The sequence below is a fragment of the Syngnathus leptorhynchus genome, chromosome 11 (genome assembly GCF_054491065.1).
Source record: "Syngnathus leptorhynchus isolate UIUO chromosome 11, UIUO_Slep, whole genome shotgun sequence".
Classification (NCBI taxonomy): Eukaryota; Metazoa; Chordata; class Actinopteri; order Syngnathiformes; family Syngnathidae; genus Syngnathus; species Syngnathus leptorhynchus.
The window spans coordinates 12,083,993-12,104,349 of NC_141205.1; the positions used below are offsets into that span (position 1 = coordinate 12,083,993).

Below are 20,357 nucleotides of genomic sequence, written 5' to 3' on the forward strand. Positions count from 1 at the left end.
CTCTAAGCATTCTATCCAACCACACATTTTAATTCACTCATCGTTTTCGAACGGTAGATGGAGACAATGCGCTGACTTTAGCTTCTCGCGGTAAGTGCAAGCTATCGCGTTATTTCCGCCGACATTTCGTGTGCAGACACCGCGGTCTCTGCCTGCGAGCTTTATCCCAAAGCCATTTTATTTTGCAGAGACTGAAGTGAGAAACCAAGACGTCGGTGCATGAATCAAACCTGAGTGTGTTAGTTGACAGATTCCTTGGTAAGAATTACTAGAAGAAAAAAATGCTTCGCTAAAAGATTTAGGACACAAGACGCCGGAAAATTGCGACTCTGGTCCGCTACCATCCACACACACGCACACACACACAAAAGAGGTTTGGCTAACAGCTAAGTAGCTAATGGGGCGTCTCATGTTTTTTTACGTTAATGCGATTCTATCAAAATTAGTTCTCAATATTGTTATTATTAGTATTATAAAGTCCAAATACTGTCTTGTCTATAATTATGCTTAGTTCAATCAAAAAAACGTGTTTAATTCGTCGTTCGGGATGATACAATACTATAAGTAGCCGTGCTCAGATCGATACCTATCACATCATCGTTTTTGCGTTCTTATTATTGTGTCAATTAGCCGATGTTAGTGTGTCTTTAAAGTGATGTAAGCCAAGTTTTTTTATTAGCTTCTAGCAGCGTACAGGGCTGGTAACATCAAATCTGCCAGCAAAAGGAGGCTAGTGATGGATTGAGCTGTAATTTTTTTCCAAACTGTAAAATTAAATAAATGCTCGAAAAATTCCCATATTGGGTTGTTGCCTTAGTGGGTCTAATGTGTATTGAATGAGTTGGATCCAAACAAATATCCACATTGTGTCTGTTTACACACCAAAGTGGACACATTTGCTGGGTTTTGAGGCTGAAGTCATTAAGTTTCGTTGCTGGCTGTGCTCCCAATGATCTGCTGTGTCTTATGAATGCGCTTTTCCTGGCCATTTAAAAGGATCATGTGTGTCTACTGTTTGCTGGGTTCTGTGCAATTTACGATGGAAGCTTTTCTCTTCACTACACCGGATGCTTACCTTCTTTCATTTTTTTTCGGTCTGAAAGTGCTTAGTGGTTGATGTACTTTGGTCTGGTGCCCACTCAAAAAAAATTTGTGGTTTGCTTCTGTAGAGGTGTTGCTGATTACCATCAAGAGGTCCAGCCAACTTTAGCACACAAGGGTGACCTAATGGTTTATGATTCCAGTGCGGAATGTCATCGTATGGACAGCTTGGCTCTTCTTGCTATTGACTTTTCCACTGGAGGTACTTGGTCCAGAAAAAGTACCTGGGGTGGGGTTGAACCGATACTAAAGGGGCATTAGTTGTTTTTGTTTGTGTCGCTGCATTTAGAGTTGCACCGTTCTTGTCTCCTTTTACGTGCCCTCCTCACTGCTCTCGCCATGCCGCCGAGATGTGCTGTGTACTGCTTTTTTCTTTGGATTGACCCGTGCCGTGTGGTGCAACGTGGCTGTGAAATTGTGGTCTGCCTTGACAAAATATTTGGAAATTTGCGAGTTTAATGCACATTTGCATATCCCCCCCACAGAAATAAATACGCTTCCGAGGAAGGGACGTGGGCTTTGGCTTAAAATGCATGGATTTGACCCATTTTGACTGCTAAGTCAAGGTACCACAGTTTTATTTTGGGCAATTCCAAACAGTTTTGGCCTCTTAAAGGTACGGGCTTGGTCAACATCCCTCACAAGTCTGTGTCTTGATGGCATGATTTGTACGGGCATTCCTTGACTTTGGCTCTAAATTCAAGATGCTTGAGTGTATAATTTTGTTGAATGTGGTTGTAGTGCTCTTGAGCTGTGTTATGAGGATTTTATCCGCAATGTCAGCGCTGCTGTGTGATTTGCTGTTGAGCTGCTGGTATTTTGCTGAGTGGTGGTTTGCTCATGCTAACGATGGGCGATTTTAGTCAATGATGTGTCTGATCTGTTCTTTTTTTTTTTTGCCATTTCTGGTAGTGCTCTGCTGTTGTGGTATTATGATCATATGTGTGCTGTTGCTGATTTTTCTTTTTTTAAATATGGTGGCTATCTGTTATAATTTACTGTCCTGCATATTTAGTTCTTGAGAAAAGAGTTTTTTTTTTTAGGGTTGTACAACTGTCAAGGCTTGGTTTTGGTGTTCAGCAGAATGCCCACATCCTAGATAGCCTAAAACTATGAAGCCAGTTGAGGAGCATTGCAATTGTTTGCATCTCATTTTACAATTAAACCAAATGTTGTTGTTTTTACAGTGCTTTACAGTTTTTGAGGAATTTCTCTCAAGTTTTCTTTGAGAAATAAGCTATTGTTTGTTGTGTTTATTCATCTTGTCCATTCTCTGCATTGTCACAGTTTTGCTTGGGATTTAGATTTAAGCGGGGAGCTTTTGGGAAATTAGGCTGAACCGGGTCACTTTAGCTGCTCCAAGAGAAGTGTGGAACCTTAAAGCTAGCCTCTCACCAAGAATAAATATGAGACACATTTTAGCACGTTAGCTCACGATCTTGGCACAATTTTGTCCTGCTACATTTATTCTATGATATTATTTCTGTACACCATTCAAACTGTTATTGTCGGCTATTAATTGTGTTCTGGAAGCTTGAGCTCATCACTTTCCAAGTAGTAGTCTAAATTCAAGTCTTATAGATGGGCTTGGAGTTGAGCTTTGTTTCTCGTTCTTCTGCAAATGTTTCACTCTTCACCCCTCATTCTTCGCCACAGAACTGCTGGTTTCCAAATGTTTGGTTCGAGTGCCCCCCAAATTCTGCATTGTCATACTATGTTTGCCGGGCATCTGGAAACCACGGGTCTGGTCTACTTTGCTTCTGATCTGACGGCAGTGTTGCTCTCTCCCCAGGTTGTAGGCCTGTTGATTAGCTGTCAGTATGGCGGTAGTCATCAGACTGCAAGGTCTGCCCATAGTGGCCGGCACCATGGACATCAGGCACTTCTTCTCTGGCCTCACTATCCCTGATGGGGGCGTGCACATCGTGGGTGGCGAGCATGGCGAGGCCTTCATTGTCTTTGCCACCGACGAGGACGCTCGGCTGGGGATGATGCGCACAGGTGGGTCCATTAAGGGCTCCAAAGTGTCATTGTTGCTCAGCAGCAAGACAGAAATGCAGAACATGATTGAGTTGAGCAGGCGAAGATTTGAGGGCGGCACGGGTGCGGTTGAAACCACCACGCCCACGGCGGCTAATCGCCAATCTTCCGTGGCAGCTGTACCTGCGATCCAGTCGGCCGCAGTGGGGCGAAGTGGTAGCCATGGAAACCCCGCTTTCACTAACACTCCCGCTGTGGTGGCTGTGACCTCTTCACAAGAGACCCCAATTCACAAAGCCGCGGCTAGCCTGGCGAGTATGATGCCTAACTTTCCTCATTCTTACAACACCGCCCCCACTGTTACAACGGCCCTGACCTCCCTCAACGCGGGCTCTTCGCTTATTGCCCCCATGCCCAACATGCCCTCCATGTCGGGGATACCCGCGTTAGCCGCGGTTCCTCCTCCTGTGTCATCCCTACCCCCTGTCCCTACTGTCAGCCAACTTTCCCATGGACCTCCTGTACCGCCAATGTCTCACCTGTCACACATGCCCTCTCTGCCACCTTTCAACCCCACCATGCCCCCGCCCGGAGGACTTGCCGCAGGCCTCCCCCTCAGTGCCCCAAACCCAATGTTGTTCAACCCCCTCTCCCCTCTTGCGTCTCTGGGACTCCAGGCTCACATGAAGGCCGCCGCAGCCACCATTACCGTGTCCGGTCCAGATGAATTGTTTGTCCTCTTGCAGAACCTCGCATTCTCTTGCTCAGAGATGGAGATCAGGGAGTTTTTCCAGGGTCTGGGGGTGGACGGAGTGCGCTTTTTGAGAGACGGATTGGGACGTCCGACCGGCAGAGCCATGGTCAAATTCTTCGCGCCCCAAGATAGTTTTGAAGCTGTGAAGCGAGGCGGCGGCATGATGGGTCAAAGGTTCATTGAGGTCACCCCGGGCTCTGAGAGGCAGTGGGCCAACCTCAATCACAGCACAATGGGCCTGACTCCTCAGCATAGCGCCAAATCAAGCATTCACCCGCAAGACCAGCAGCAGCATCATCGGCGTAGTCAAGCCGTCGACGTTGGCCGCGATCAGCGGGGGAGGTCCAGATCGCCGCATCGACAAGAGTATTGCGTTTACCTAAAGGGCCTCCCTTACGAGGCTGACAAAAAACAGATCAAAGAGTTCTTCAAGAATCTGTCTGTGGTGGAGGACACTATGTACATTGCCTATGGCCCTAATGGGCAAGCCACAGGAGAAGGCTTTCTGGAGTTCAAAACGGAGCAGGACTACAAGGCTGCACTGGCTTCTCACATGCAATACATGGGACCGCGCTTCATCCAGGTACACCCCATCAGCTACAAGGGAATGCTGGAAAAGATTGACTCCATTCGTAAGCGTGAAGCCATGCAGAACGATGGCAAGAACCAGGATGGCCACAAAACACAGAGAAACTGTGCACATATCACCAACATCCCTTACAATATTTCCAAGAAGGACGTCCGTGCCTTCCTGGAAGGCATTGGGATTTACGAAGACACGCTTAAGGTCCTGACCGATGCCCACGGCAATGGTTTAGGGCAGGCAGTCTTCCAGCTACAGACCGAGGAAGACGCCCGCAAAACGGAACGGCTTCACCGGCAGAAGCTCAACGGCCGTGATGCGTTCGTTCATCTCGTGACCTTTGAGCAGATGAAGGAAATTGAGAGAAATCCCCCACCCCAAAACAAGAGGGGCCAAAGAAATCAACACCAGAACCAACAGCAAAGCCAGAAGCAGAGCCAGAACCAGCTCCTGCAGGCCCAGGCGGTTCAACAGCAGCCCCACATGAATCCCTTTACAGGGGTTGGCGGCGAGGAGTTTAACTTCCTCAGAAATACAATGGGTAACCTTAACAGTTCCCCATTTGTGGCCCCGTTCTCTACTCCTGGAAACGGTGTGACGGGTCCCCCTCCCCTCCCTCCGTTGGCGGTAGGACTCGGCGAAGTCAATCTTGCCGTTGCCCCGCCGCTAATTGCGGGTCTTCAGGGAACTCCCCTTCTGGAACCCCCAGGTTTTCGACCGGGCGCGGCAGGGGTGCCTATGTTTGGTCAGGATGGACTCAGAGGCTTGGTGCCCTTTGACAACAGCAACAGGAAACCAAGCGGAGGAGCGCAGAACAGAGGCGGCCCTGGGCCTATCAACAATCACCAGGGGCATCAAGGGGGCGCACCTCCCGGCGGACCTCCGGGTTTCAACCCAGGTGCGGAGGGTCTCCAGACTCCCACCGGAGCACCCAACAACCCTAACAATCAACGCTCCTCTGCTGCCTCTGCCGCCGCCCCAACCATCGTCAAGCTGCAGAACATGCCATTCACCGTCACCGCCGACGAGCTCATGGACTTCTTCTATGGCTACGAGGTGCTTCCGGGATCCGTCTACTTGCAGTTCAACGACAAAGGCCTGCCCACCGGCGAGGCGATGGTGGCCTTCCAGAACCCAAAAGAGGCCGCCGCCGCCGTGATGGACCTAAACGACCGGCCCATTGGCGCACGAAAAGTCAAAATTAGCTTGGGTTGAGAAATCTGAGAAACCCTAACTGAAGCAGACTGACTGACAGACTGAAATGTTCCCCTTTCAGGCTGAGCTGGTTCTCTTCGGGTACTGGTGGTGAGAATTTGCTGGCTTTTTGTTGACTGGTTGCCAGCGGCAGCTCATGCATTTTCTACTTGGTATTGAAAATTGGCCACTGTAATTGTGATATGACCAGAAAAATGCAATTCCACAGCACACAGCTTACATCATCTGGAGCCGTTAAGAATCAACATATGCAATTAAAATGACAAAAACATGTGACTAACTGAATAAAATACACCAAAGTAACCCAAGATGCTGATAATGTAAGGAGATAGCTACTGATGTGTTTTGCTGGTCCACGGTTTGCTCTGACCAGCCAAAAGTGCTGACATTAGTGAGGGGCCAGCACTCTGGCCTGATAAGGAGGACTTTCAAATGTAGTCACATGAGCTAGCGATACTGTTTGAGAGAGCCTGGGGCAGATTGTTCTGGCGACACATAGAGGTTAATATCCGGTTAAACAAAAAGTTAAACCCGTGTCGAAAACCAGAGAAATACTCGAATGGACAGTTTGGGAAAAGGCCTGCCAATAGAAGATGCTGTAAGCCTGGCCTCATTTTCATGATTGTTTTAGCTCCAAGTGCTTCAACGGTTCAAATTCACAAAACACCCAAGAACAAGTACTAATTTTTGCCACTAATTCTAAACCGGCTCATACCATCTCAATGCGAAAGGGGTCTTACTGTAAGTAAATGGTATCCCAGCCCTCAACCCAACTTTTTTCGAAAGCATAGCTCAACCCCCTGAAGATTTGTATGTTCCATTTTCGAGCCTATTTGAAGGCACTCGATGATTACGACGATGACGAGTTTTGCCCGGGCAAAACGCTGAATCGTGTTCTGTCGCTATGGTAACACCCATGTTGCTACCTCGATGTGTCCATGTTCCCCAGCTGAGGTTGTTTCACGTTTGCGGTTGCTATGCTAATGCCGCTACATCCTGTGTTGCTATGCTAATATCTACATGTCGTTGTTGTGGTAAAACGAGTCACAGATTGTTCCCTTGCTGTCATACTCAATGATCTCCACTGTTGTGCTTTGCTTTTTCCACGACAGGTCTGCTTTTTTGTTTCTGTGCTCCTGTGTCATGATGATGATTAATGATGATGGAAAGCAGCTAATGCATTGTTACTGCAGTTAGCTGCAAAAAGGTGGACATTTTTGCCAATTCTCCAGTAGATTTCCATGGATAATGAGTATGAAGACAAATTAAAATATTCCCCAATTGTACCTGTCCTTTGGAATTCATGGGAATTGAAGGTAATAAATGAAAATGCCATTGCCTTGAGACATGAGTGACTCGTATTAAGAATTTTGGCAGATAGGGGCTATCATTTGGATAGCTCTTTGGTTTCAACTTTGAGCAAGAATTTGACAGATGAGTGCTGTTTGCTAGGGGCGAACTTAACTTGCTTCACAACAAGCAACACTTTGTGAAGTTAACTGTCTATGAAACGAAATTGCACATTATTTAAAGCAACCACTTCATTGACTCAAAGTTAAAACGTCCAGCGCAGACAGGATATAACCAAAAAGTACTTGCGAGCATCTATTCTTTATCCTCTGCAAAGCACGGCTGTTACTGCGGCTTCATGAGAAGCTGGAATTACATCAATGTGCTGTAGAGCCGTATATCTGTTTTTAAACTGTACAAACATGGACGGCCTCACCAGAAATGAGAAAGATGATTTGCGATACATACAATGATTTGAATTTGTATCTTGAGGCACCAGCTCATAACTGTAAAAACCCTTGTCCTTGTCGGCTTGCCCGTAAATCGAGCTTGAAACATCCATCGGATCAGATTTATCGGGCAATATTAGCTCTTTTAAAATGGTCCAAAATGGACTTCTAAACTCATCTCAACTATGAGCTTGCAACACTCCCCACCCCAGATTTTGGCAGATTTTGCTCTGCCAAGTTAAATTAAACAAAGTCTTGTAAAACGGACCGTAAAATGTTTCCCCGTGTAATTCATCTCTTATTATTTGATATATTTTTGTATGGGGAAAAACAAATCTAAATTGGTCACACCCTACGAAGGTTCTCTTTTTGGAGACAATGTTCCATCTTTTGGTTTGTTCCCTTCAATTTTCATGGAAAGTTTCCAACTTTGCCATTTGCTTGAATTTTGCGATACCAACTGTCACCTGTGCTTTTTTTCTGGTGTACCGGCACATTGATGAACATACCGCTATGCTGTGAAGTGGGACACACTTTTCGTTCTCTTTTTCATGCTAGACATGTTCGATCGATTGATGACATGTATATTTTTTTGTCAACAATGATGTTGCTGTGTTTGGAGACCCAAACATACATATGATGACTTCTACACAAAGTAGATGTGAGGACTCTTGAGTGGGCAGATTTTTAGTTTGGTAGCTTTTTTTGTTGTACGTGTTTGGACTTGAGATATTTTTACTTGTTACTATGATTTTACACAACGTGCTTGATACATACTTGTGTTTTTTGGCTAATAAAAAGGATGTACAGGAGGACGCTGTCCATGCCCTGCCGACTTGCTGCTCTTTCGTCGTCTCATTGTTTTGCCATTACTCGCTGATTTCTGCCGTTGTCTTGATGTCTTTTTGGAATAACTTGTTGAAGCTGACAACAACCCAAAGGAGTCTTGGGGCCGCACTGAAATGACAAGGGGGGAAAGTTAAAAAGGAACAAAAAGGGCGAATTGCCAACAGCGCAGTAGGCCTAAGTATGACTACTTAACGTTTAATATCGTTGCAACGCAGCGCTTGAATCGGGAATATTCAAACTAAAATGTATTCCACTCTAAGAATGAAATACAGCTAATAGTGGTTGTTTTGCCTACCATTGGTGGAACTTGTCACACTTTCAGAACCTCTCATCAACCTTTATCGAACAAAAGATAGACAAAATGTTCAATAACAGTCGTTTAATTTTTCCTGTAAAATAAGATTTTCCTCAGATTAATTGATAAATGTAATATTTATATATGCACATATAATTATTCTTATTACTTTTATTTGACTTTAAAATGATCCCAGGTTTTAGTTGGTAAACCATAATATTATTGCTGTGCAGGACTCTAATCTTCCAGTCAAGTTTGCTTCTAGAATTTCAGACAGTACATGTTGATTTTTCATCTATTCGTACCAGTGCGACCAGTAAGTAAATCGGCACATTTTATTTGTTTGACTGTCAAATGTGTTTTATTGCTGCCAGATTTTGGCTCCACTTTTTAGCCTGTTTGTTAGTAATATAGTGAGAAGTGGTGGACTGAATGTTTCCTTCGTCGCAAACAAAAATAAAGACTAGAGCCTTGTGAGATTATAACTTCAGTGTGCAACAAATTTAACAATTGTAATATTACTCCTTTTACATTGTTGCTTAACTCTCATAATATTACATCTTAATTCATGTAATATTTGAACATTCTCGAAATTGAATGACTGTTTTTTTTTTAGCCCTCTTTGCTGTGACGCTGTTATACCTGCATGAAAAGACCAACTTCAAGTGGTTTGTCAACAGGCTTGATTGAAGTCAGGACTACATTTTTAGAAAATCAGAAAAATAGCTACCAGGCTGAGTGTTTGTTGGATGGCTCCACTAAATGTGAGGTCTTGCTGCTGCTGTCACTTTTGATGCACAACCTTTATAATTGTCTTGATGTCTGACTAGATGTGTTTACATTAAAAATCTTAATGTGGCATGCATAAAACAAACACTTCAAGGTCTAATTTAGAACGACTTCAGATGTATTGATGCTGTGAAGATTGCAATTTTAAATCAACCGTTCCTGTGTCGTGTGTTGACTTTTTACAATATGCAATATATTAAAAAAAAAAAAAAAAGACCAGTAAAAACAGTTGTTGTCGGTGCACAGAAGGAAGTGAATGCTTCTTGATATAGGTCCAGTGAGCATTTCTTTCATTCGCTGAAAAAAAAAAAATTGAATTGCTATATACTTCTTTGATTTTCATTTTTGCTTCTTTGTGATATTAAAACAAATGGGGTAAAAAGCATACGGCGATATGCGGAAGTTGGCTTTGTGCGCTCCATCCGCTTTAACTATATGCCCTTCAATTTAATGGCTCAGAATATGTTTGGCACATTTGTGAGTGGAGCGGCACGTTATGTTCCTGACTTTTTATCTGTTGTCATTTTAGCATTGAGTGAAAATACACCGTCGCTGTTTACACATCATTCTGAGGAGGAAACTCTTCGCAAGGTGTTCAAAGGGAAGCGGGAAGTTAAATTACAAGATTATGCTTACCAAGTGGGACGGAGAATATCATTTGAATATTTAACGTACTACCACTCCCCCGGTTTAATAAGTTTATTTGATAAGCATCATTTTCTGATCCCCAAGTAGATAACGGTGATGGTTGGTTGAGCTGTGCTTTGTTTTATTCTGACTAGTTGAGTCCGGAAGTCGTCCTCTAGGATGACGATGATCCTTTCTGTCCAATCAAGGGGGCGCTTCGTTTAAGTTGTTGTCCAATCAAAACAAGAATTTGCTGACTGGTTGAAGCTTCCTATGTCAATCTTTTCGGTCTGCCTGGCAGCTCATCCGTCATTTTGGACCCAAAATTGTGGATTTTGTTATTAAATTCGTCCAAACTGATGTTGAAGTTAAGCCAGGTAATTATTTGTTTGTTCTGCATACAGACAATTTCATGAACAGCGTGTGTTTGTCACCCCAGGTTCTCGATGTGCGTTCCACGCCCTTGTTAATCATGGACGCGATCAAAAGAAATGAGGATCTCACTTTTCTCCGGTTTACGACTAAATTATTGTCGCATGTTAAATGTGTGTGAAAGTTCCCCTCTACGTCGCTTTTGTAACAGATTGAATGTATTTGTCTTATTTTTAAAAATGTAGAAAATGCCACTTTCATAATGGGGCGTGACCGTGTACTTCCCGTGTCCTAGCTGAATTTCGTAATTCTCGCCATTGTATTTACGTTTCATGTTCCTCCTTTTCCTAGTATGGTTTTCATCAAAAGTTGTGATATAGTGAGCCACTACGTTTTTTATTGCAATGCCAACACTCAGACTCGTACATTTCAGCACTTCCACTACTAATTTTCACTGCGTTTAGAAAATTCAACCTGGTTAAAAAAAAAAAAAACTGAATTCTTTTTTTTTTTTTTTTTTTTTTTAATTGATCAAAGCATATCATCTGGATTGTTTGGTCTCTGACTGAATGAAATTTTGTGTTGTGTCAAAAATCTAGAGCTCTAATACCTAAAATTTTCCTAAATGGTGTTTTGACACAGATGGCGGACTGCATGTCTAAAGTGGAGCTGACCGTCTCCTGTTCGGACCTGTTGGACAAAGATGTGGGCTCAAAGTCTGATCCTCTATGTGTGCTGCTGCAGCGCTCTGGAAAAGACAGCTGGACTGAGGTAATACTGAGGAATCGTTTGTCTTTAGGCATACATTACCTGTCAAACCTTTGGAAACACCTTCACATTCAACCAAGGGGTCAGGAAATTCCAGCTAAGCTCTTGGTAATGCACAGCTATGAACTGAAAGTCATTCCAGATCTTCAAATGTCAGCTAATTCATAAATCAAAAATAAAAGCTGTTGTCTGGCCAAAAACTACTTTCAAGAATATTAACTATAAAATATATTCCATTTAAAAAAAAAAAATTTTTTTTATAATGTTGACTAATATTTGTAATAATTAGTTTGAAATCATTGAAGTGATTCTATGAACTAAGTGTAGGTTTTGAGCAATATTTGATTGAAATAACGCATATTTTCATCTCAGTCCTCAAATCTTAATTTATGAACTAAAGCGATATTTGTGCACAGGCTAGTCGTCTGCGTCTTTGTCATTTCTTGACATTTCTTCTGTCCTATTAGCTGGGCCGCACTGAGCGCATTGAGAACACCTCCAGTCCGTCCTTCAGTCAGCGCTTACGTCTGGACTACCACTTTGAGACAGTGCAGAACCTCAAACTGGGCGTCTACGACATTGACAATCCGTCCCGGGACCTCGGCGACGATGACTACCTGGGAGGTGTAGAGCTCACCCTGGGACAGGTAAACACAGATAAGTTGAGATGTTTGAACCCTGACGCCGTTCCCTCCACATTTACGGGAGGAAGACTGCACGATCTGTGAGTCTGCGTGTGTGTTATGTTTGCTTCAGATCGTTTCTAGTAAAACTCTGACCAGACCACTGCAGCTGAAGAAAGGGAAGCCTGCTGGCAAAGGAAGCATTACGGTATGTAGGCCGTCTATACTGTCATATATTATCATTTAATCTAACAGTATCACATTTTAATGCTTAGATCACCGCAGAGGAGATAAAGGACAACCGATCCATTCAGTTGGAGCTTGAGGCTAAAAATCTGGACAAGAAGGTAACTGCCTAATTAGTTTTTATAATAGCATTTTTATCGCAAAACGATTGGACTGTCTCACAAAGTACCACGTGGGACGGAGAATATCATTGGAATATGTAAAAATAAAAAGCACGCAGAATTCTCTTGTGGACAGCAGAATCCTTTGTCAGGTTAATCACCGGAACTCTTGCGAATCCAGGGCCGAAGGGTCCAAAGCAGAGTCGGCCCGTCACGCGGTCACAACTGTCTTTGACTGTCGTCGGCACGCTCGAGCAAGAGCCTTGTCCGTTATAAAAGAATGATGAGTTGATTCTTGTCTTCACGTGTGCTCAGGACACCTTTGGCAAGTCTGACCCTTTCCTGGAGTTCTTCAAAAAAGGAGATGATGGAAAATGGCACCTGGTCCACAGAACAGAGGTGCACGCATGCTCAGATGGATGAGGAGGAAGATGTTTTTGACAAATGACTGCATTTGTGTGTGTTTGTCTGTTCTGTTGTCATGTGCGTGTGTAGGTGGTGAAGAACAACCTGAGTCCCAGCTGGAAGAAGTTCACGGTCCCTCTGCAGACATTCTGCAGCAGCGATCTGGAAAGGCCTCTCAAGGTTCCAGCCAATTGGAACGCGGCTGCGCAGCCAACTTCCCGCCCCGCCCTGCCACCCTTGATGCGCCCTTTGTCGCCCTCAGGTGGATTGCTCTGATCACGATAGTGACGGCTCGCACGACCTCATTGGCTCTTTCACCACCAAAGTGTCGGAGCTGCAGAAGGCCGACTCCGGTTCACCGGTCGGTTGGCAGATTTGGACAGCGGACCTCAAGATTTTGTTTAGTGACTTGCTTTTTGTTCCCGCTTTGTCCTACAGGTGGCGTTTGATTGCATCCATCCAGACAAGCAGAGAAAAAAGAAGAGCTACAAAAACTCGGGCGTGGTCTCAGTGAAGAGCTGCAAGGTACCACGGACTGATTCACTCGCACTGTTCATCTCCGCTAGCATCTGGTTTTCTCCACGCTTCAATTTAATTCCAATCATCAATGACAGTACGTTGTGTGCTAATTGAATTCATTTGCAACGTGAGTTATTCTACAATCCTAAGCAGTCACTTTGATACCATTTCCTCATTTCTGATCCAATTCAGTGTTGTTGCTGCGTTATGTCGCAATTGCCTCCAACTGATGGTGATGTGGTTTACTGAGGCACATTTTAACTGGACTTCCTGTTTGTGATGTCACAGTTAGCCACGCAGCACAGCTTCCTGGACTATGTGATGGGTGGCTGCCAGATCAACTTCACTGTGAGGGCGCTGGTTCCAACTCACTCACTCACTCACTCACTGACTCACTCACTGACTCACTCACTCACCCACTCACCCATTCACTCATGCACGCAGCGTGTTGTGATGTATCTACTCACTCGGGATTTGTGTGCGCGTGCCTAGGTGGGCATCGACTTCACAGGCTCCAATGGGGACCCTCGCTCCCCCAATTCTCTCCACTACCTGAGTCCGGATGGAATGAACCAGTACTTGTCTGCCCTGTGGTCGGTGGGGCAAGTCATCCAAGACTACGACACGTCAGTACCACTTTTGGCACAAATGGGACGTGCGCATGAAACAACACACGGATTCCGTAACATGGACACATTGCTCGTAGTGTCTACCTTTTGGCTAATGGATTTTTTTGGTCTCTCTTTTTCAGTGATAAACTCTTCCCTGCGTTTGGTTTTGGAGCAAAACTTCCTCCTGACTATCAGGTGCTCACAAGTCCTTTTTGTAAAAGGAAGAAATAATGGATGCAACAATTATTTGACAACCAGTCCATTTTTCAAATGAATCACCATTTGATAATTGCCTGGTTGTTTTGGATCATGCAAATCTCCCGATTTCAGTCGTCGTCTGATTTCTCAACTTCTCCACCAAAGCAGACTGATTTTGTTAGTATTTTTCAAATGACGACATTTGCTATCATCTGCTTTGACTTTGGAAGACAATTGTCACCTTTTATGCCTATTTTCTGACATGGACCAAACGCGTAATGGAATCATGAGTATTGCAAACAATTTTTTGGGGTCTCTATATCAGTTGAATTTAAAAAAAAAAAAAAAAAAAAAAATCGACAGAGTAATCAATTGAAGTATTTGGTAATAGTTTCCCTTGAAGAAATGCCGCAAGCGAGACTGAACAAAATTGAATGTCAATGATGCAAGTACATTTGTGTTGACTCTGTTGGTCCCGCAGGCCGCCAATCATGAGTTTGCCCTCAACTTTAACCCGAGCAACCCTAACTGCCAAGGTACTAACAACATTTTGCTTCTTTTTGTGCAAACGTCAACACGTTGCAGCGGGGGCGGGGCGTAAATAAGACCAACTCTCCTTATGTTGTGCACAGCGGATAGATAAAAAAAAAACATTTCATCTTTTCTTAAAAATATGACCTCAACGAAAATATTTTTCTCCCAAAGTTAAAAGTTTCATCAAACTATTTATTTCCACAAACATGAACATTAAAAGCCACATTTCTTTTCTCAAATGTGATTTGTCATTTCTAGAAATAGAGCATTTATTTTGCAATATTGCACTTTTTTTCTGCTTTTAAACTGACCATACTCTCAAAGAATACGACACTATGCAATAAATGGACTTTTTTCTGCTTTTAAACTGACCATACTCTCAAAAAATACGACACTATTCTCATATACGTATATATATGTTTTGCTTTCAATAACAATTTAGACTGATTGTTTGCCCCATTATGTGACGCTTGCTGCTGTCTTTTTCAGAATCACGACCATGCGACTACTTTTTTCCCTAATGTGATTGTGAAATGTGTGTGTGTTTGACTGGGGCAGGCATTCAGGGCATCGTGGAGGCCTACAGGATGGTTCTCCCTCAACTCCGACTCTCCGGGCCGACTAACTTCTCCCCCATCATCACTCACGTGGCCTCTATCGCCTCGGCCGCCGCCCAGAGCAACAGCGCATCCGTAAGGACAAAAAGGCCCGCGATGGCGCCGAGCCCCGCGGACTGATGACGTCTCCTGTCCGCAGCACTACTTTGTCCTCCTCATCCTCACCGACGGCGAGATCACCGACCTGGACCAGACCCGGGACGCCATTGTGCGCGCCTCGCGCCTACCGCTGTCCATCATCATCGTGGGGGTGGGGCCGGCCGACTTTAAAGCCATGGAGCTGCTGGATGGAGACGACGGCGTGCTAAGGTCCACAGTGGGAGAGGCCGTCGCCAGAGACATCGTCCAGTTTGTCCCCTTCCTCAAGTTCAAAGACGTGAGTGCAACCACGCCTTAACTGGTGAACCATACTTTTTTTTTTTTAAGTGAAATGTTGTGCTCCGCTTTGTCTCGGCAGGCCCCCCTGGCGACTTTAGCCCAGTCAGTGCTGGCCGAAGTGCCCACCCAAGTAGTGTCCTTCTTCAAAATGAGAGGCCTGCAGCCACTCAAGGCCCCCGTTAAAGCATGAATGCCCAACGTGCCACATTCCACCGCCTTCAAGCATTCCCGCCACAACGAACCAATCGACGACACTCAAGTGGTGGCCAGGAGCGAGTTTGCCTTTTTATATGATTCTTTTGTTATGTTTTAAAAGAAAAACGCTGAGACCATATATCATCCTGAAATCCACAAATAACGGATGCTTCCTAATAACGCCCATGAAAGAAAGTGAATAAGTGGAGGATCGAATCAAAAAAAGGTTTCCCAACAAAAACACGCATATGCAGGGAGTCTGACCGTTTTCATCCAAATTCTCAGAAATTTCTTATCAATCTCATAGCCTGATTAATTTTGAAAAAAAAAATTCTGACCAAATGAGACCACATATAAAAGCTAAACACAATCTATTTGTTTCCCTCAGCCTTTGGAATGTTGCCACTTTCATTTTAATTTTGCAATTAATTTTCATTATCTTCAGTGTGGTCCTCATACACCTTCCTACAAATAGCCTGTTTCATACTTTGATACTAGTGCTCGAGCAACTTGACACATTATTTTTTTTGCTTCAAATGCACGAGTAGTATTTGTAGTCATTTTCTTTTCCTCCTAACTATGCAGCTGACGTCAATATGGCGTCCTCTTTTGTTTTCATGGCAACACGGGAAGTCTAGATGACTATTAGAAGTGCAACACCGGATGTTTACAACGTAACATCGCCGTGTCTTGCTGTCTTTTATTAACCAGGAATCGATTACTTTGCACTTTGATTCATATTCTCTCTCGATACTGGAATTTTTGTTAGCTAAAACTTAATAATAGCTTTACAATTTGCCTTGCCTTATTTCTAATGCCTTAAAATAGTAACCATGCAGGTGTTGGCACCCATGTGACCGTGGTGGAGCCAAAATGACTGAGTAAACATTTCACAAAGTGTTGTATTGTGACAATTAGTGTTTTTGCCACAAACACAAAAAGGATGTAAAATGAGCAAGTGGAATATCGAATGTAAGCCAAGTGCCTTTGTCAAAATGCTCAAGTTTAAAACGCAAGCTCAACACAAACACGTCAACGCAACAGTGCCAAAAAGAATTGCTGCTGCTTGATGCCAAACATGTTTTATCCCAACTTTAGTGTTAATCTTACAAAGAGAGTATGTTCTGTGTAGCTCCAAACGTACATTTACAATGACACAGCTCTCTTTAGATAAGTTCCAATGCAAATGCTTCAACAATGAACCCAATAAAGCAATAATGCTGGAGGAAAAAAAAAAAATGACAAGAATATTTGGACTCTTTCTTTTCTCAACCAAAAGTTGCCCTCAATAATTTAAAGTGAAAGCCAATAAAAAAAGATGACGTACACGTTTCCATGGTGACCATCTCCAAGAGGCGACTGCTGTCAGACGGGAGTTCATCCCCGTGTCAGCTGACACAAATTTGCTTTTAGTGTGCGATTTGAACAAACTCTCAAAGCACCCGCTCATGCGCTAATATGTCCGATCAATGCTTCAAACAAGGCTTAGGCCTTTCAATGCTGGAATATGCTTGTGGTTAACCTTTTCAATCATACTTTCAAGACGGGGTCAGGATTCATTTCAAACAGGACTCGCCTTGAGTTTCAAGTTGGACTTTCATGGTTTCATTAGGGTTTCAAGCAAACATCTCCATCTCCTCGGTACCGTGCCTCTTATGACGTTTACATATGTGTGTTGCAACTACCTTTGTCCGCCACCAGGGGCAGTAAAGACTTTGGTCAAGCGCTCCTTCACAGTGTTTGCAATACTGGAAATGGTTTTGTTTCGGTTATAATTCAGACGTTGACAACAGAAGTAACGAGTGAAATTGAAAGCTTTCATCAAGACCTTCAATTTGAGGTGCAACTCGATGGAGTTTGTTGCACTTAAGAGTCTTGACTTGGCTACCTTTGAACTTTGACCTTCAACAGTCTCCTAAACTGTACATACTAGGATATGTAAATAGGTGGTTATCAAGTATTTCCAGTTAGTAGCAGGGCTGGGTGTACGATGTACCTCTGTGGTCGGCATGGCGATGTCAGGGAGGCGTCTTCAATCACGCCGCCAGCGTCGTGATCAATACCTTCTGAAGCGTCATAACTTACAGCTGGCTGCTGGGGCCTCCCAGCACCTGAAAATCAATCCAGTTGCTCACAACGAGCCGACTGCTGAGCGGCGTCACTGGACGACGGCTATCGATTACACACTGCTCCAAAAAATTAAAGGAACACATCAGATTTCAATGGTGAAAACAAAAAGTTGGATGTCTCAGAAACAAAAGGATGCCACATCTTTTGATGGAAATAAAAGTTTTCAGCCTACAGAGGGCTCACCCCAAAAATCAAAGTGAAAAAATGATGTGGCAGGCTCGTCCATTTTGCCTAAATTCAATTTCTGCAATTCAAAACTCTTTTCAATATCTCGCGTAGCCCCCACATGCTTGTATGCATGCTTGACAACGTCGCGGCATGCTCCTAATGAGACTTCAGGAGGGTTAAGAAATCCCCTCATGCTTCCAGTCGTGATGACGACTCTTGCTAAAGCCAACACTTGTGGAAAAACAGTTAAAAAAAGATCAAGAGGTAGGAGCTTGAAATGGCCTCCACCTGCAAAAGCAGTCCTGTTTTGGGGACCATCTCGTGTGTACCTGTTGTTAATTCCATCAACACCAATGCGACTGAAAGTGATTAACAACCCCCTCTGCCACGTGCCTGACCAAAACCTTATCATTTAATTCATGCCATACCCTGATAAAAAAAAAAAACTGTTCCTTTCATTTTTTTGAGCAGTGTATAATCGACAGCTATTAAGTTACTTTTGAATTTGAGCTGGCCCACACATTCATTTAAATGTGATCAAACACTCATTTTGAAGTATTGCATCCCTTTGCATCTCCTCTACCTGAAGAAGTGAGAAAATGTGCGCAACATCTCACAATTCTTAGACGAAAAGGCAAGGTTTGCTGCTTTCAAGCTGTTTATTTGTCACTCTCAGACTGGTTAAAGTTGACCCCAAAAAAAAGTGCGCATCGAATGACACGACCGCATCGCGTGTGACAGCTTAGAGTCCGAGCGAGCGATTGGGCCTCACACTTCGCACTTTAACGAGGAAATCCATTGACGTCGTGCGGCAATGAAAGGCTGGTAACGCTGCCAGATTGCCTATCCATCACATGTCGGGGGGCAGATCCCTGGAGAACACCGTCGCCAGCCATCCGACCTGGAACGAGATGGATGACGGACAGAAGGAATTCATTTGTCTATAGGGCTCTGGAGCAGGGCACCAACGTCAGCTATCGTCACCGTCGATACAACTAAAGACACACAATGTGTCTTTGAAGGTCGCATTGACTGATTACCTAGTTGACTCGCCATCTAACTGACCAAACAATTCACTAACCAGCAAAGCAACAATGACTTACTGACTTCTGGACAGCAGAGAAAGGGACTTCCTGCCAAACGAATCAATTAACCCACTGAGTAACTAACGGACTCTGACGGACCTCGTGGACTCACTATCCAACTAACCGACTAACCCATTTATTTGCTTAAGGCCTAATCGACTCACCAACTGACTAAATGACTCAGCCACCCACTAACCAACCAACCAACTAACTGGCTGACTGATTTACATACTGACTGGCTCACCTACTAACTGCCTTGTACACAGACTGACCCAGTTAACTATCTTTCAACGACTGACATACCATCCTTCCGGTGACCAACTGTCTAATTCAAGGACTAACTACTTGAGAAATTTTATTTCAACTGTCAAGCAGGTGACATCTTAGAATTGTTTTACTTGTCTGAACAAAATAATCTGCAGTATATACCTGAGAAATGGACTGAATAAGTCATTTTTCTTCTTATGATGACGCAGTAAGTTAGGAAACATTTTTTTCCATCTTGCTTGCATGAATCTAATTTAATCGAATGGTGACACATGCCCTCTTGCTAGTAACTAACTAACCGATCATTCGCTTATTTGTTTTCACCTCCAAAAGGATGCTTGATATACAAAAAGCCAATGATCGATCAAGGTTAGAAAGTTCCTCAATAATTGCTAGTCCCATAGGAAATCAATCAAGTCAAGAACAAGAAAGTGGGGGGGGGGGGCACTTGTCCTTTTCTTTGGTGCCATCAAAAACTAGACGCACCTGCAAAAGCTCAATTGTGGAGCTAATCCCATCAGTACAGACGTCTCGGGTGATTTGGCAGACGATGAGCTCGCTCTTCGGGGATTATTGAGGTGATAGAATGCGACGAAGTTCAGATAACAATGAGTCGCCGCTCTACTTTCAGAATAAATTGGGTCTGAAGCCTCGGCCCATTTTCACCCAAAAACCAGGCTGAGGCGTCTAAAAAAGAAAGCGACCCATTTTCTTTTTTTTTTTTTATTATTATTTTTATTATTGACATTTTGGCTGGCGGCTCGTTGGCACACTGGGTAGCACGCCCACTTCGCAGTTAGGAGGGTGCGGGTTCCATTCCACCTCCGGCCCTCCCTGTGTGGAGTTTGCATGTTCTCCCCGTGTCTGCGTGGGTTTTCTCCGGGCACTCCGATTTCCTCCCACATCCCAAAAACATGCTTGGTAGGCCGATTGAGCACTATAAATTGCCCCTAGGTGTGAGTGAGAGTGCGGATGGTTGTTTGTCTCTGTGTGCCCTGCGATTGGCTGGCAACCAGTTCAGGGTGTCCCCTGCCTACTGCCCGATGACGGCTGGGATAGGCTCCCCCGTGGGGACCAAGCGGTTCAGAAAATGGATGGATGGGTTTTATAACCCGTTGATCTATGATTTCCCGTAATTTTTGGACTATAAGTCCCAGTTTTTGTCATAGTTTGGGTGGGGGGGCGACTTACACTCAGGAGCGAATAAT

The 20,357-nt window shown here is 44.0% G+C and overlaps 2 protein-coding genes and 1 long non-coding RNA gene across 3 annotated transcripts; 2 read left to right on the forward strand and 1 right to left on the reverse strand.

Moving 5' to 3' along the window:
• The first annotated feature begins 120 nt into the window (after nt 1-120).
• Nucleotides 121-8,212, forward strand: rbm12 (RNA binding motif protein 12). The gene is made up of 2 exons (XM_085923369.1): nt 121-258; nt 2,894-8,212. Exon 2 carries the CDS (start codon nt 2,922-2,924, stop codon nt 5,631-5,633), a length of 2,712 nt encoding a protein of 903 aa, XP_085779495.1. The 5' UTR covers nt 121-258; nt 2,894-2,921; the 3' UTR covers nt 5,634-8,212.
• Nucleotides 8,041-10,092, reverse strand: LOC147049601 (uncharacterized). The gene is made up of 3 exons (XR_015067532.1): nt 9,942-10,092; nt 8,517-8,557; nt 8,041-8,329 (listed from the first exon to the last, which is right to left on the reverse strand). It is a non-coding gene; the product is annotated as an uncharacterized LOC147049601 (long non-coding RNA).
• A 52-nt stretch (nt 10,093-10,144) lies between these two features.
• Nucleotides 10,145-16,557, forward strand: cpne1 (copine I). Its single transcript, XM_085923370.1, has 16 exons — nt 10,145-10,309; nt 10,947-11,075; nt 11,540-11,719; nt 11,829-11,903; nt 11,971-12,042; nt 12,358-12,441; nt 12,538-12,627; nt 12,710-12,808; nt 12,886-12,972; nt 13,255-13,314; nt 13,459-13,592; nt 13,718-13,772; nt 14,257-14,311; nt 14,868-15,001; nt 15,066-15,302; nt 15,384-16,557. Exons 1-16 carry the CDS (start codon nt 10,292-10,294, stop codon nt 15,492-15,494), a joined length of 1,620 nt encoding a protein of 539 aa, XP_085779496.1. The 5' UTR covers nt 10,145-10,291; the 3' UTR covers nt 15,495-16,557.
• The last annotated feature ends 3,800 nt before the right edge of the window (nt 16,558-20,357 follow it).